This window comes from Myotis myotis, unplaced genomic scaffold (genome assembly GCF_014108235.1).
Source record: "Myotis myotis isolate mMyoMyo1 unplaced genomic scaffold, mMyoMyo1.p scaffold_m19_p_5, whole genome shotgun sequence".
Classification (NCBI taxonomy): Eukaryota; Metazoa; Chordata; class Mammalia; order Chiroptera; family Vespertilionidae; genus Myotis; species Myotis myotis.
The window spans coordinates 15,528,124-15,543,834 of NW_023416357.1; the positions used below are offsets into that span (position 1 = coordinate 15,528,124).

Here is a 15,711-nt window from a genome sequence, read left to right on the forward strand (position 1 = left end):
TGCAGCGGGTTCCTTCTTCAGTTCTTGGATCTGCACGTGGGACGGGCATAAACAGCACGTGAGGCTTAAAGTCAGACTTTGGGGTTTGGAGAGGACACACCCACGAGGCCTTAGAAAGAAGCGCGTGTTCCCTCCACACGCCCGCATTTCTGTCCTCTGCTGGGGGCTTTCTTGCCGCCGCCCCCCTCTTACCCCTCTCTGGCAGAGCATTTCGGGTCAGCAGATGATTCAGGAGAAAACGTTCTGAAAAGTAGGAAACTGCTTTCTTTCCCGAGTCATTTTGCAAAATGTGCAGTTTCCCTGAACTTGGCTGCACCAGAACCCCACCCCCCCTCCCTCCAGGGCAGTAACTTTTCATATGTCTCGAGGTCCTTTCCACCATCCATTTTTCAAGTTTAAACAGCCTCTGAGGACCCTGGTAGACAGCTCCGACAAGGGAAATTACTTAACCATATTCTGTCTCTGACTTAATTTATCATGTCTGTTGTGAGTTAGTTGTTATCATGGAATTTGGTTCCATTTCAGAAACTGGGTGGGGGGATGTTTTTGACTCAGGCTCTTGGAGAATTCGTAAGTAAACGTTACCTGCCAGGGCTGTGCAATCCTCCAATGGGGCGCAGGAGGCTTTGGGAGGAGTCTGTTAAAGGGGGGCACCCGGAGACACCCTCTTCCCAGGGAGCGCTGTCAGAATCGCTGAGTGGGCTGCTCAGAGATACAAACCACATGCCCCCACGGGCACATTCCCTTCTCTGGAAACACCAGTTTTAAAAGATGCCATCTCTCTGTCCCACAGTGAGTTTGGCACCAATGCTTGCCCATATTCAGAGTACTTATGCTGATAAAAATGATCTTATGAAAATATAATTTCGGTTCCAAAGAAATCAAGTGCCTGCCAGACCCTTATCTCATTGGTCCCGAGCGTGTCCCGAGAGGTAGGGAAGAGCGTGCCGAGCCAGCCTGGGCGGTGAGGAAGTGGCGGAGGCCAGCTGACCCGCGGCCACCCAGCACTGGAGCGCTAACGCCAGAAACGGAATGTGGGTTTAATTACCCGTCGGTATCAAGGCCTCTTTATTTCACACTGGAGCCAAATATGAAGGAACTATTTTTTAGTATAAAAAGCAGCATTTTAAAACTTTTTAGAAAACATGGACCGAAACACAGGCTGCTATAGAACAGAGCATCTTGGGGTCAAGACGGAAATAAATCAAGATGAGGTGTGTATGGGGAGCTGCCTGAGCCAGCAGGGGCGGCGGTGAGCTCTGCTGGACCTGAGGGGTCTGTTCTCATTGGGTGCCTGAGACATGCAGTGAGACCGAGGCTTGGCATGAACTGTCCGGAGCTTTTATAATAGGAATATGTGAGCCCACGTACCTGGAAGTATAATGGTTTCAGTCCCTCCTACCACAGCCATCGCACTGTGCTGGGGACCTGAGGTTTCATGTGGCTTAAAAAATCAACCGCCGTTTTCTGTGAAGTGACCTTCTACACCACAGGAACTGGGCTGGGTTTACGGAAAGTGCAGTGTTGAGAGAGTGTATAAAGCGGCTAATGCCATTCCATCTTTGCATGTGGTTGATTCACGTGTTTGAGGAAGGAAACTTGTCTTCCACAGGGACTGCCGCCCTCCGTCACCCAGCCTCCATCCCGAGCACAGGGCACAGACAGGAGCGCAGGGAGCCCCGGTTCTTTGCTCGGCCCTCTCTTCTCTGGCCGACGGTGCCGGAGGCAAGGGCACCTTTGCCCAGAGGAGGCACTCAACTCACAGCCAGCCTTGCCAGGGCGCCCGGCCTCCCAGGACCCCATGTAGGGTTGCCCCATGCAGACATGAAATTGAGTCATTAAATTCAGAGCCTTTCTACAGGATGACACATAGTTTTAATCTCCTCAGGCAGAATACTCCAGATACCATTAGCCTCCTCTGCTCAGAGTGTAACAGGGTACAAGCAAACAGGTCCTGCATAACGCCATTTCTTTCAACATCATTCTTTTTTTTTTTTAATATATATTTTTATTGATTTTAGAGAGGAAGGGAGAGGGAGAGAGAGATAGAAACATCAATGATGAGAGAGGGTCATTGATCGGCTGCCTCCTGCAAGCCCCTCACTGGGGATGAAGCCCGCAACCCCGGCGTGTGCCCTTGACTGGAATCGACAACATCGTTCAGTTATGAGGTTGATGGGATAGTGTAGGGGCGTCGCTCTTGTTTATCACAGTTAGCCTGTGGCAAACGTGGTCTCATTGTACCTCGTGTCACTTAAAGTCACAGAGCCTGTCAGCAAGTTAACTGAGGCCTTACTGTCCCCCTCAGAGCACTGAACGTCCAATAGCTGGTGGCTAAGAACAGGAAGCACTCACCAGCTCGGCCTCGGCTTCTCAGCAGCTGAGGGCCTTGGGCAAGCCCCTCCACCTCTCTGTGCCTCGTTTCCTCGTCTGTAAATGGGGATGATGTTACCTCACAGGCTGTGGGCATGAGAAGTGTGTAATGGGTTTAGAATCTCGTCCAGCAAGTACCGGGCACTGAATAAATATTAGCAGTTGCTGTGTCTTCACTTTAAAAACCGCCCCCTCCTCCCTCTCCATGGGCTGTTGGCGTCAGTACTGGCTTTGCCGACTACTGTCCGTACCGGCCTCTCTCCTCTTATTTGGGCCCTCCTGATGGCAGTAGATTCGGAAGCCGGTTTTGTTCATTAGGAGCTCGAAGCTGTCCTAAAGGTAAACTGCTCAGCCTCAGTGCCTGCACTTCCTCATTTTGGTGCCTCAGCAACAAAATACTGGCCATGTATTTATTGAAAGGGCAGTCACTGAAGAAGAGATTAAAACTTTAAGCAAATGTTTGATTAAAACATTTTTTAAGCTACTCCTTTGATCCTGCCGAATCAGCTGCATTGTGGCACATGCATGTAAAGTGACTTCATACTGTTCACAGGGTAGCTACATTCATTCATAAATTCCTGTGGGTCATCCCATGTGCCAGCCAGGACAGGTGCTCCAGCCAGAACAGATGATCCAGAACAGGGTAGGTGCTCCAGCCAGAACAGGTGTTCCAGCCGGAACAGGTGCTCTAGCACAGGACAGATGCTCCAGCCAGGACAGGTGCTCCAGGACAGGAGAGGTGCTCCAGGACAGGACAGATGCTCCAGGACAGGACAGGTGCTCCAACCAGGATAGGTGCTCCAGGACAGGACAGGTACTCCAGCCAGGACAGGTGCCCCAGCACAGGACAGATGCTCCAGTCAGGAGAGGTGCTCCAGCACAGGACAGATGCTCCAGGACAGGACAGGTGCTCCAGCCAGGACAGGTGCCCCAGCACAGGACAGATGCTCCAGTCAGGAGAGGTGCTCCAGCACAGGACAGATGCTCCAGGACAGGACAGGTGCTCCAGCCAGGACAGGTGCCCCAGCACAGGACAGATGCTCCAGCCAGGAGAGGTGCTCCAACCAGGATAGGTGCTCCAGGACAGGACAGATGCTCCAGGACAGGACAGGTGCTCCAACCAGGATAGGTGCTCCAGGACAGGACAGGTACTCCAGCCAGGACAGGTGCCCCAGCACAGGACAGATGCTCCAGTCAGGAGAGGTGCTCCAGCACAGGACAGATGCTCCAGGACAGGACAGGTGCTCCAGCCAGGACAGGTGCCCCAGCACAGGACAGATGCTCCAGTCAGGAGAGGTGCTCCAGCACAGGACAGATGCTCCAGAACAGGACAGGTGCTCCAGCCAGGACAGGTGCCCCAGCACAGGACAGATGCTCCCGCCAGGAGAGGTGCTCCAGCCAGGACAGGTGCTCCAGCCAGGACAGGTGCTCTAGCACAGGACAGGTGCTCCAGCCAGGATATATGCTCTAGCCAGGACAGATGCTCCAGCCAGGACAGGTGCTCTAGCACAGGACAGGTGCTCCAGCCAGGACAGGTGCTCCAGCCAGGACAGGTGCTCCAGCCAGGATAGGTGCTCCAGCATAGGACCTGTGCTCCAGCGCAGGAATGAACAGGAGACAGCCCCTCTGCCCCTGGCAGCCAGGTGATGGACTGCGCCTGGTGTTTGGTTTCTCCTTTGGCTAATCTTTGTTTTTCTAAGTGACTGGGGTTTTTGTAATTTTAACTGGTTTTTAAGTGCTCTCATAAAACCACAAAATGAATGTAATCTTTGATAAGCATCGGTACTCCATCAGAAAAACAAAATCCCTCATGCTAAAGCAGAATGCCTCAATTAAAAAAAGAAGATTATTTTTAAATATAAAGGTTGGGCAGACATGTAACAACGTGTTTATAAGAATACTGGCACACTGAGACTGTTTTGAATGTAAATTTTATACCACTGACCAGAGTTACTGGTGATTCAGACTTGAGGCCAGTAGTTTATTCTGCTGTCCTTCCTCGTTGCGAGGGCCTGGTCTGCTGGTTAACTGGCTCTCAAATCTCAATTCTTCGGGTCGGTGTCCCTTTGTTACAGACAGAAAGACATTTCAGGTTAACTCCTCTGGGTAGAAGGTTGTCATGCTCAGTCAGGAAATGCGGTAAATGGGTTTCCTTGGGTTAAATTGTCCTAAGGAGTTCTTTGTTTTCCAGGGCCTGGTGCCATGGAGGGTGGGTTGGGGGAGGGGGTTCACCTGCCTCCTCCTTCCCGGCCCTCGTCCCTTTTCTGCGGAAGAGCCTGAGTACTTGCTGGCACGGGCTGGCGCTTCTCTCTCGTGTGTTCAGAGTGAGGAACATGCAGCCACATCCCCTGCCGTGAGCCCTCGAAGCCTGGTGCATAATGGCCAAGCCCTCTGATTCGCTTAACTTTTCACATTTGAAGTTTGCCTTTTTAGTTGTATCTTTTCAGTTTAATGTCCTGCATCTCATTTTCCATTCTACCTCCTGTGTATCACAGTCAAGAAAGCCTTCCAAGAATTGTTTTCATGTCAGAAAACCAATGTGTGATCGATCGATCGCCTTGGTAAAATAGAGGATTAATGTCCCTAAATGCCATACTTACTACTTATTTTCGGGATAAAATATTGGGTATGGTAAGTTTTTGCTTTTGAAAACATCTTTCTCCAGATTTTTTTGGGGGGGTGGTATTAAAAAACATATAAAATGTATCACCTTTACTGTTTTTCACTTCTCACGGATTTCTTTATGTACCTCCAATATGTGAGAGATGATCAAAATCACCTTTGAAACACAGTGAGAGATTTTGGTGAACATTTCTGTGAACCTGGCCTTGGGGTTGGGGGAGCACAGGGCTGCCATTAAGCCTGAGCCTCCATGATGTTGCCCAATGAGAGCACAGGCGGGCGAAACGAGGGGGCAGCGGGGGATGCAACCCATCTCCTTGGAGTGTCGTGCTGGCCCCAGTGGTTGCCTTTCCCTGGTAACCGTCGCCAGTAATGGAGCTGTCTCCCTAATCCCCTCAACCACACAGCACTCTCCTGCCTTCTGCACACTGTGAAACCCCCACGAAACCGCAGGCCTCTGTGGGGCTTCTGAAGGACTGACTGTATTGGGCTGTACGATGTGATTGTTCACAGAGTTGATGCACTTTGTTCTTTAGGGAAAATGGCTTTTATTAGACCGCATTCCTCCTTTCCTTTAGAATTGCTCTCAGAAAATTGGCCAGATACCCACCTGCGGTCGACCTGGGGTTCCTGGAGTAGATCACTTGCAGAGCGGGCTGCGGCATCGCCAGGCGTCGGAGAGCCCCTCTTCCTCTGGCAGGACTGGCCCCAGAGCTCCTGGACTTGGCCATTCCAACCAGGTGTTTGCCGTTGTCTCCTGAGAACGATGTGTTCTTGTAACATAAAGCTGCCTCATGGTCGTGCGCCAGGGAGGGGCGCTCCGAGGAGCGATGGGGTTAGAACCCCCCACTGGGTTCAGGCAGAGCTCTCTTTTGTGTTTATTGTTGAAGGCATGTGCCTGAGGCCAAAGATGAGTATTTCATTCTTTTGTGTGAAACACAGAAACTTTTTCACTTTCAGTCATTCTGAGGCGATTCAGGCAAAAGGCCCCTGGTGTGATTCTGCAGATAGTCTGTGCATCTGAGCCATTGGTGTTCCCGTGGCAGCCCGTTTAAAGGGGCATGGGGGGGGGGGGGGGGGCGGGTCGCTAGAGGAGCTTTGGTGCTGTCCCTGGTCCGGCTAAGTCCATTTTACTTTGTACATTTTAGTCACCACATTTATTTATTTATTTATTTATTTATTTATTTATTTTTTCACATTTATTTTTTTAAAGGTGAAAGCAGAAAGTTTTGTGTTTTTTTTTTCCAAAATCTGCCTTCTGGTGTGAATGTCACAGGAGATAATGTGAGTGATGGAAATTGAGATTTTCCTAACTTGCAATCCTAAACTAAATGTGTGTATGTGGTTGGGAGCCCATGATAGAAGTCCATAAAATACACAGAAGTAAAGAAGATAATTTAAAAATTTTCACAAGGCATGGTTGGAAAGGAAAAGTGAATTTTAACTAGATAAATGGAATGGCAACTCTGCATAGCAATGAAGTTGCGTCACTGAGGGTAGGAATGTCATTGAAAGCAAATAAGACCTCAGCCAAACTTTCTGATGTAGAATATATTATCTGACCTTTTTCTAACTCGTTTCCTCCAAAGAGTTACTTTAGGTCTTTTATACAAAAAAAAAAAAAAAGTGTTGTTTTTTTAAACTGCAAACCTGGTTTTAAAGAGAGGTTTTATATTCAGAAGTTTAAAATGTTCAAATGTGAGCATTGAGACAGAAATCCACAGATGTCTTTTCTCTGAACTAGAAAACATCCACTTAATCCTCCCCTTAAAGATTCATGCAGGATTCTTATGGAAAAGCCCATTGGTTCTGAGGGGTAAAGCCGCGAAGATATATGTGTATATTTAATGATGATTTTAGCACTGTTTGGAAACAGTCTTCTGGTACTAAATTTTGTTCATAAGTTCCCTAAAGCCTTTGAAAAGGAATTTTAACTCAGTGTGCAATTCTTCGTCGGAACAGGCTTGACTTTTATTTCTCATGCTCTGTCAAGTACACAGATGTTTCCAATAGTTTTTGATTACTCTGTGAGGGGCTAAAAAAACCAGTGCCAGAAATAAGGTTTAGCTTAATTTCCTTGGGCAGCCCCCTTCTCCCTTCCCACCCTTCCCCCACCCGCTGATTGCTCCATGTGGCTTTGAGCACTCTGAAAAATTAATAAGACTCAGAGTGAAACAGGCCCGGGACGTGTGATGAGGTGCTGTGTCTCCATGTGGCGTTTCCCAGGGCTGGGGGTGGACCAGTGACAGGACAGCGTGACAGGCCTGTCTGAGGGGCCCTGGGCAGGGGTGACAGGCACCGCGGGCAGGCAGGTCTGTGGGACGTGCAGGTCCTGTGGGGCCTCGGCAAGCGGACCCCATATCCATCCGGCTAGTTCAAGGCTCACGCTCCCCCTGGAACTGGGAACATTCCTCCTTTTCGCTACAGGGATTAACCACTTCCAGCACGGGGGGCTTTTACAGGAAACCACTTCTCCGTGCCGCCCTCCGCCTTTCCCTTCTACCATTAGGTCCTTGGTTGTTCGCAGAGAAATGTGTCAGGTCTGGGCGGTTTTCCCACAGAGCCATTTGCAACATGTAGAAGGCGATGAAACATTTGTGGAAAACTCCCTCTGTGGCCTAGCAAAGGCGATTCATTGTGTCCGTGTCTGTGCTTTGTTAGGGAGAGTTTGTTTGGCGCTGGTTTCTGTGGTTGTCCAATGGCCGTGTGTTTCTTATTCTAAATATCTAAACTTCCTCTTGAAAGACAGGCTGTTGGACCAGAAGGGAATGAAGGGCGTGGGGCAGGACAGGGGCTGGCCGGCTGTGAGCCTGAGCCGGGGTCGGTTCCCGGTGCTCTGCCAGTGGACTGCCGGGTGGCCTCCTGGACAAGCATGTCCCCTACAGGGGGCCCCCCATTCCTTGCTCCACTCCCACCACCCAGCCGTCTCCTCTTCTGTCCTTCGCCTTCTCTGTGCAGATGTCCTTGGGAAGACTGGGCAGGTCTCAGGTTAAAGTCACAGAGGAAAGCTGTGCTTCGTTTTGGTTTTCCAAATGCAGTGCCTTCTTCTCCCCTCCGCCCACCCCTTGACCCCTTCTAGCCCGCCCCCGCCCCCCACCCCAGGCCTTCACCACACTGTAGGCTGTGTCCATGGGTTATGCATATATGCATACAAGTTCCTCGGTTGGTCTCCACCCACCCACCACGTCAGCACATGTGTGACTGCTTGCTGGCGGCAGGGCGCTGTGCAGGCAGGCCTTAGGAGACGCACCGACTGCTTCCTTGCACAAACCCTGTGCCTGCCGTTGTTGGCCGGGGGGGCTCAGCAGTGGCAGAGACAGGCCCAGTCTCCCAGCCACGGGCAGAACATGGAAAGTTCACAGAAGAGTGACACACACATAACCCAAGACATGACTCGTTTCGGAATTGAGTCATAATTTGCTTATTTAAAAAATGCTAAGGATGGTAGATACAGAAGTGACGTCTCAGAGACTGATGGGAAGCGCCAAGCAGAAGGGGTAGTGGGGGTGCAGTGAATATGGCACTCTTCTCAAGGAGGACACGGTCGCTGGGCTGGGAGGGCGTGAGGGGACACCGCTGGCCTGTGCCAGGTGGGCCGGGCTGGGCGGGAACCTGATCCCGTGCTGGGGGATGTGAGCCGCGGCTCGTGCGTAAGGAGGCATGTTTGAGGGGGGGGCTCGCGTGTGAAAGTGGGACCTGGCAGCTGTGCTGGGATGGCCGGGCAGGCGAGCCTGGGGCCCACCTGGGAGGCACTGCAGGGGCCCGCGAGTGAGCGGTGTGGGCGGGCAGAGGAAGGAGGCAGCGGAAAGCCGTCCTGGAGTCCTGATGGCACCTGGAGAGGGAAAGAGCACGAGACCTCGTGAGACCTCAGCTCGGGTGACTGATGGCGAGACCGTGACTCAAAGGGAACACTGGAGAGAGGCAGGCTGGGGCCGAGGCGGGGAATAATGCCCTAGACTACGTGTTTTAGAGGGAGGGGGAAACAGGTGGAGTGCCTGCTCAGGGGTGATCGGCATAGAGTGGGCTTCAGGAACCCACCCAGGTGAATAGTGAACAGACAGGCGTGACCTCCCAGCTGCCAGGTTAAGGCCCAGAGGGGACAGTCCAAGGATGGGAACTGGTCACGGTGGGAGGGGCGTTAGTGAGCCTGGAGGTGAGCTGTCTCCCAGGAGACATGGGGCAGAGGCCACAGGAGGTGAAGGGTCATGGGAAGGCCTCGCACTTGCTTCTCACGTGAGGTCCTGGTGGTGGTGTCGTGATGGAGTGTGTGTTGTGCTTCGCAGGGCCTGGGAGTCAGTCAGCAAATGGGAGTGAGCTCAGTGAGAGGAGAGAAGAAGGGAAGGAATTTCAGAAGAAAATGCGAGGCATGTGGGCAGTGAGCCAGCGCCCCCAGAGCACATGGAGGCTTGTGGTGGGAAGAGGGCCTGCAAAGGGCTTGGGGCCGGCGGCAGAGGGTCCGGAATGCCCACTAGGCGTGTCCAGAGGGTTTTGAAGAGAGAAAGGCTGCCCTGCCCTTCCCTGGGTTTGGGATCTTGACCCCCACATCCCCTTCCGGTCACCCTGCCACCACGTGTAGGGGAGCCCGTAGGCTGACAGGACCCGGAGCACCCAGACACTCATGTACAAATTAGGAACAAACTTCCCATTTTACCACCACATGTCACAATAATCCCCCCAGTGACCTTCAGACACAATGTTGATTAGTTTGCCCAAAGCTAAAAATCAGTATATAGTGGGGCCTTGACTTACGAGTTTAATTCGTTCCGTGACGGAGCTCGTAACTCAAATTACTCATATGTCAAATCATAAAGTGAACGAGTGAGACATGTGATGCTGGGCTGATGTTGTGACGTTCACTGTGACGTTTGCTGCGCCAGCTAGCGGTGGGGTATCTGAAGCTGGCTCGTAACCCGAATTTTAGCTCGCAACTCAAAGCAAAAAATCGGCCGAGAGACGGCTCGTATCTCGAAAAACTCATTAGTCGGGACACTCGTAAGTCAAGGCCCCACTGTATAGCACTTACTGAGAATAATAATGTCTCAGACACAAGGTTTGGATGCACATGAAACATCAGGTCAGATTCTTACAGGGAAACACTCAGAAAACCATGATCATACGTGAGAACAAGACACAGTGAATGACCGTCATGTGGGTCTGAGGGAGGATTAGGGACCGTGAAGCAGGAGCGCTGCCCCTCGGGCGGTTCCTGCTGTTACTGACCCAGGGGTGGGGGGAGTCGAGTTCCCGCGGGTTCACAGCCTGTGCAGAGTCAATGTCCCGGCACGCTGACCGGTCCCCTCTCCTCCCCAGCTCTCCGGCGGCTGCGAGCTGACGGTGGTGATCCACGACTTCACCGCCTGCAACAGCACCGAGCTGACCATCCGCCGCGGCCAGACCGTGGAGGTGCTGGAGCGGCCCCACGACAAGCCCGACTGGTGCCTGGTGCGGACCACCGACCGGTCCCCCGCGGCGGAAGGCCTGGTGCCCTGCGGCTCGCTGTGCATCGCGCACTCACGGAGCAGCATGGAGATGGAGGGCATCTTCAACCACAAAGGTAGGACCCGCGGCCGGATGGCGGTGCCCATGGGCGTGACACCGGCGCTTCTGTCCCCACTTCTGTGCAGCCGAGTAGTAGGTAGGACTCCCTGTGTCGTGCTTCAGGCCATTATAGTTGGGTCTCTGGGCCGTTTCACTCCATCAGCAGCTGCAGTGGAAATGACGATTGCACCTGTTATTCAGAAGTAATGAACGATCGCCTCCTTTCCCACGGCTGTGTAATAAGATACCAGTTTAGGGAAGGAGGCGGGGCGTTCCTTTGAGGCCAGTGTCACCTATAAATGGGGAGCACAGAGAAGGCACTGTTCTCAGGCAGGCGATGTGAAACAGCGTCTCCTTATCAGGTTTTCAGGATTTCACGCTCTGGGCTCTTTATTTTGTTCGTGTGAAATCCCAGAAAGTCAAGCATGCAGGCCCTGAGAGGTTAACCGTGCCGTCTTTATAGCTTTGCAAAGTGTCTCAAGATAGCCCCGACCGCGCCCCCCCCCCACCCCCTCGCCCCCCCCCCCACACACACACACACACAGCTCCCTGCACAGAGCGGGTGTGGAGCTGGCCCCGAGAGAGGCTAGCGAGTGGGGCAGAGCTTGCTGTGAGAGCTCTGCAGCTGCGACAGTGACGAGCGAGGACGCAGCTTTGGAAAGGGGCACTTTCATTTTTTATTTTTTTAAATATATTTTTATTTATTTCAGAGAGGTAGGGAGAGAGATAGAAACATCAATGATGAGGAAAAATCATTGATCGGCTGCCTCCTGCACGCCCCACACTGGGGTTCAAGCCAGCAACCCAGGAAATCGAACCATGACCTCTTGGTTCACAGGTCGACCAACGCTCAACCACTGAGCCACGCTGGCAGGGCAAAAGGAGCACTTTAAAACCAAAATAACAGAGCATTTGGACAAAATAGCATTTCACATTATTCAGTGGCTCCTTTATTTATTTTTCAATTAGAGTTGACGTTCAGTGTTACTTTGTATTAGTGTCAGGTGCACCTGCGGGGGCTCCTGTAGTAACTAGCAGGTAGCTAGCAGGACTGCTTTTCCACGGGGGTCTCGATGGATCAGAAACGGGCTTCCAGGGAGGGGGGTCTGCTTCTCCTGCGCGTCCAGGCAGGAGAGTTGGTGGTGATCGGAAGGGGAGATCCTCAGTAACAGTGGGCTTGTCTGTGTAGGTGACCCCGGCAGTAGCATCACCTGCTTTCGGCAGGGCACACGCATGGAGGCAGTCCCTTGACTGCATTTGCTGTTTTTAAGGGTCAGACAGAGACCCATCATTAGTCTGCAGGTGGTCCTTCCATTGTGCTGGCCAGTGTGGCAGTAGAGCTGCTCTGGATTGAGGTGATCCGCAGGTGAAAAATACACACCGGGTTCCAAACGCAGTCTGAGAAAAGAATGTGTAACTATTTTATATCCATTACGTGTTGAAATGATAATGTATTTCATAGAGCGGGTTAAACAGAATGTGGTATTCAAATTAATTCCACCTGTTTCTTTTTTCATTTACGTTACGGCTACTAGAAAAATTAAAACTATGTAGGAACTTGCACTGTATTTCTGTTGGACCGTGCTGGTTTAACCTTTCATCTTAGTGAAAAGCTAATTTGAGACTTCAAGCCCTTTTTAAGAAACGTCGGTCTGTAGCTTCTAAAATAGTGCAGAATGGGTGGAGTTTGTTTGCTTTGACCCATATTATGCCACCATCTTCACTTTCCTGCAATATTGGCAAATGGCCGATTTTTCTAGATTTGGAGGCAACGCAGTTTGTCTTCCCTTCCTAAGAGGAGATCATTGCAGTCCGCCCTACAGTTTCCGCTCTGCTAATGTTGGAGCATTCCCGGTGCTTCCTCCGTGTGTCATCTGTGTCCTCTTCTCACACATCATGACCCGCCCTGGTCCATCCTCTGGCCATGGAGGTCGGTCATGGCCTTGAGCAACATGGAGCTGCTGACCAGCTGCCTCTGGAGTGACAGGCCCAGTCCTGTTCCGGACCCTCGGGCCTGCGGAGGACCTTCCTGTCACCTCCGGAAGAAACGAGAAGAATTCAGTCTTTATTTCTTCAGGGACCCAGTGGAAAAGACGGAGCGTTCAGAGTCTGACCGAAAGCCAAGGTGTCTGCTTTCTTTTCCGGCGAAGCTGTCCATGAGTCTAGAGAAGGACAGGAGGTCAAGTACAGATCTGGGCTGGGCAGCCCACTAGCCCACTGCCAGATGTCTCCCAGGTTGCATAACACATTCAGACCCTGGGACCTGAGTTGGAAATAAAGCCCAGCTTTTCTTTCGAAGCCGATCAGTCCTGCAGAGGAGCCCGGAGCACTGCGCGTGCTGCAGAGCACGGGCTCGGGAAGATGGCTCTCACGGGGCCTTCCCCGGTGCGCCCTTCACTTCCTGGGGCTCCCAGCTGCAGGCCAGCGGGAGGAAAGACCTGTATTTCTCTCACTGGGCTTTGTCCGGCAAACTCCTTACGGAGGTGGGGTGTTTTGCTTGTTTTGAGTTCAGGTGCCAGTTCCCGGAGCCCTTTCCTCTGATATTCTGGGCCCGTCTTGGAAAGTTCCTCCTTGACCCTCACGAACCCACAAACCTCTGTCTTCCCAGGAAGGTGTTCCTTCATGGAGTACAACCTGTTGGGAAGGACAGCCAGTCAGTAGGTGGGGATCATTCCTTACCAGTTCTCTCCTTCTTTCCCCCATTATTTCCCCATAATGCCAGGAAGCACGACTCTCCGGCCTTCCCCTCCAGTGCTGGGACGTAGGCACTAGGCTTGGGGAGAGAAGGCCTCCATGGGGCTCTCTGACAAGCCCTGCCAGATCCTGCCGCCCATGGTCAGTCCTGGAAGGCAGTGACCAGGTGCCCGTCCAGGAGTTGAGGCCTTCGTCAGATAGTCTGGACAGCAAGGGACGAGGATCTAGGAATAAAGTCCAAAGGAAGCCACAGGGGTTCTGGGAGCAGAGGCCATTGCCACTGGGACACAGGGGATCTGAATTTGCTTCTGCTCAGCCCACAGCCTTTCTTCCTGCTCTCGTGTGGGAAGGGGTGCAGGCCAGAATGACTTCCTAGATGTGTGTGTGCTGGGCTGTTGGTGCCTGTCACTCACATGGGGCTGCTTACCCAGCGTCTCGTTTTGAGCCCCTATTCATTGGGGGAGCCACGCTGGGCATGACGATACTGCTGTAAGGAGTTAAATGTGCCCCTTCTCTCACAGGACTTGACGTTCATCACCCTATAGGTCTCCTGTGTCCGACAAGCAAGTGGGCTTGCCTTTCACACACTTCGAAACTCATGTACAGCCCTGGCTGGGGTGGCTCAGTTGGTTGGGCAGCGTCCTGTGCACCTAAAGGTTGCTGGTTGTATTCCTGGAGTGACAGGAACACGCCCGGGTTGCAGACTCGATCCCCCGTAGGGAGAGTGCAGGAGGCAGCCGATCGATGTTATGCTCTTACTTTGATGTTTCTCTCTTCTCCCTTCCTCTCTAAAAATCAATAAACTATTCTCTAAATAAATAAATAAGACTCCTGTACATTAGGGAACTGTCATTATGTACTTGTTTCTAGTCACCCGCTGATAATCTCTAAAGATAATTTCTTAAATGTGTTTGGTTCTTTCTGCTCTGACCTTCCAGGCCGGAAGAAGGAGCACATACACTGTCTCCAGTTCCAGGATTTTCTCAGCCTCATTGCCTCAGTATTTTCTTACAACACCCTGGTCCAAACAACTTATATTTCCATAAATTTCAAATATAAAAAACATGGCTGTTAAGGTCAAATGTCTATTTCTTTGATTGTGGATAGATAGTTTAAGAATTGTAATGTGACTGTGAATATAATACTCCAATCAGCCAAGAAGCGCCCTGTACTCACAGGGAGTGTGCCTAGGTTCTGGTGTGTTTGTGCAGCGTGGCTAGACTCGGACATCTGTGGACAGTAAACGTGTGGAATTTACGAGCGCTACTTTTCTCTTATCTGCTGTCTATTCCTGGGTGATGTGGGGAGAGGACACAAATATAACTTCTTTGACATGAACAAGAAATATAATTGTACGATTTGTTTTTTAAGAAGTTATTTTCGTGTCTGAAACTAGACTCCAGTGTGAACATTATAGGGAAAAAACACTTTCCACTTGTGGAAAAGGCCAGCCTCGGAAGATTGCCGGAGGGACGGTCTCCGTAGACAGGCGGGCTGGGCTTTTCGCTTTTGTCTTGCTCCTGCTGCCACTCTCCCTCACAGCATCTTAGTCACAAACTACACGGAGACCGAGCCCATTAAAATGGAATAAGGATTCAGCAAATCCTTGTGCTCGTCCAGTCTTATTTGTGTTTGTGGTTTATACCACCTACCGTTACATCAGAGCCTCTGGGGTCGGGGCCAAGACGGGAGAGTTTGTGTCTGTCCCGGGGAGTCTGACCCGCATCCGGCTGAGACGCTCTGATCTCTGCAGCCCCTGTGTGCGAGGCATGGACTGACTCCGGGAATGGGTACCACATCATTATCTTTAATCTCTTATTAAATCCGAGGGATTTTCCTTCTCTAGTGTCTCAGCTTGTGTAACTTGTCACTTTCCTCTATTTATTTAGTCTTGGTCACAGAAGGTAAACAGGAACTTCCGAAGTGTTTGTAGTTCCGACGAAGCCAATTTCGAACATCGCCTCTTTTATGCTATTCGAGACTGAGTAGTTCAGCTTTTCTCTTTCTTCACAACCAAAACTACCATGTGTGATAGTGTTTGAAAGTTTCACTTCAGGGTTCAGATGCTAACCCAACAGGCTCACCTAGAGCAGCGCAGGGGGCACTGGATGGGCAGCTGTGCCCAGAGTGGCTGGTGACTGGGAGGGGAGATGCTCCGTGACAGTGGGGTTGCCTGTGTCAATGATTGCAGGGCACACGCATAGAGGCAGTCCTTTGACTGCTTTCGCTATTTTTTATTTGTTTTTACAATATACAAAATAAATCTGCTACCAGATTGTAGACTGCATTCGCCGTTTTGAAGGCTCAGACAGGGACCCATCATTAGTCTGCAGGTGGCCTTCTTTCGGGCTCACGCCGTGTGACTGTGTGACGCCACCATTACCTCTTGCCCACCAGGTTTCCCAGTCTCACTTCTCACCCTCTCTTGCTGAGACTACAACACAAATCCAATTATACGAGCTCCTGATTAAGTTCCTTCAGTAA

At 51.4% G+C, this 15,711-nt stretch overlaps 1 protein-coding gene across 9 annotated transcripts in view; it reads left to right on the top strand.

The window, feature by feature from the left end:
- Positions 1-15,711, top strand: part of TRIO (trio Rho guanine nucleotide exchange factor) — a 307,705-nt gene that overhangs the window by 225,182 nt on the left and 66,812 nt on the right. For 8 of the 9 annotated variants that reach the window (XM_036309518.1, XM_036309520.1, XM_036309519.1 and 5 more), the window contains one exon: positions 10,306-10,549. In XM_036309518.1, the coding sequence (XP_036165411.1) occupies positions 10,306-10,549 (244 nt within the window). Of the gene's footprint in view, positions 1-10,305; positions 10,550-12,293; positions 14,080-15,711 lie in introns of those variants that run through there. The other variant, XM_036309525.1, reaches the window with a different exon arrangement.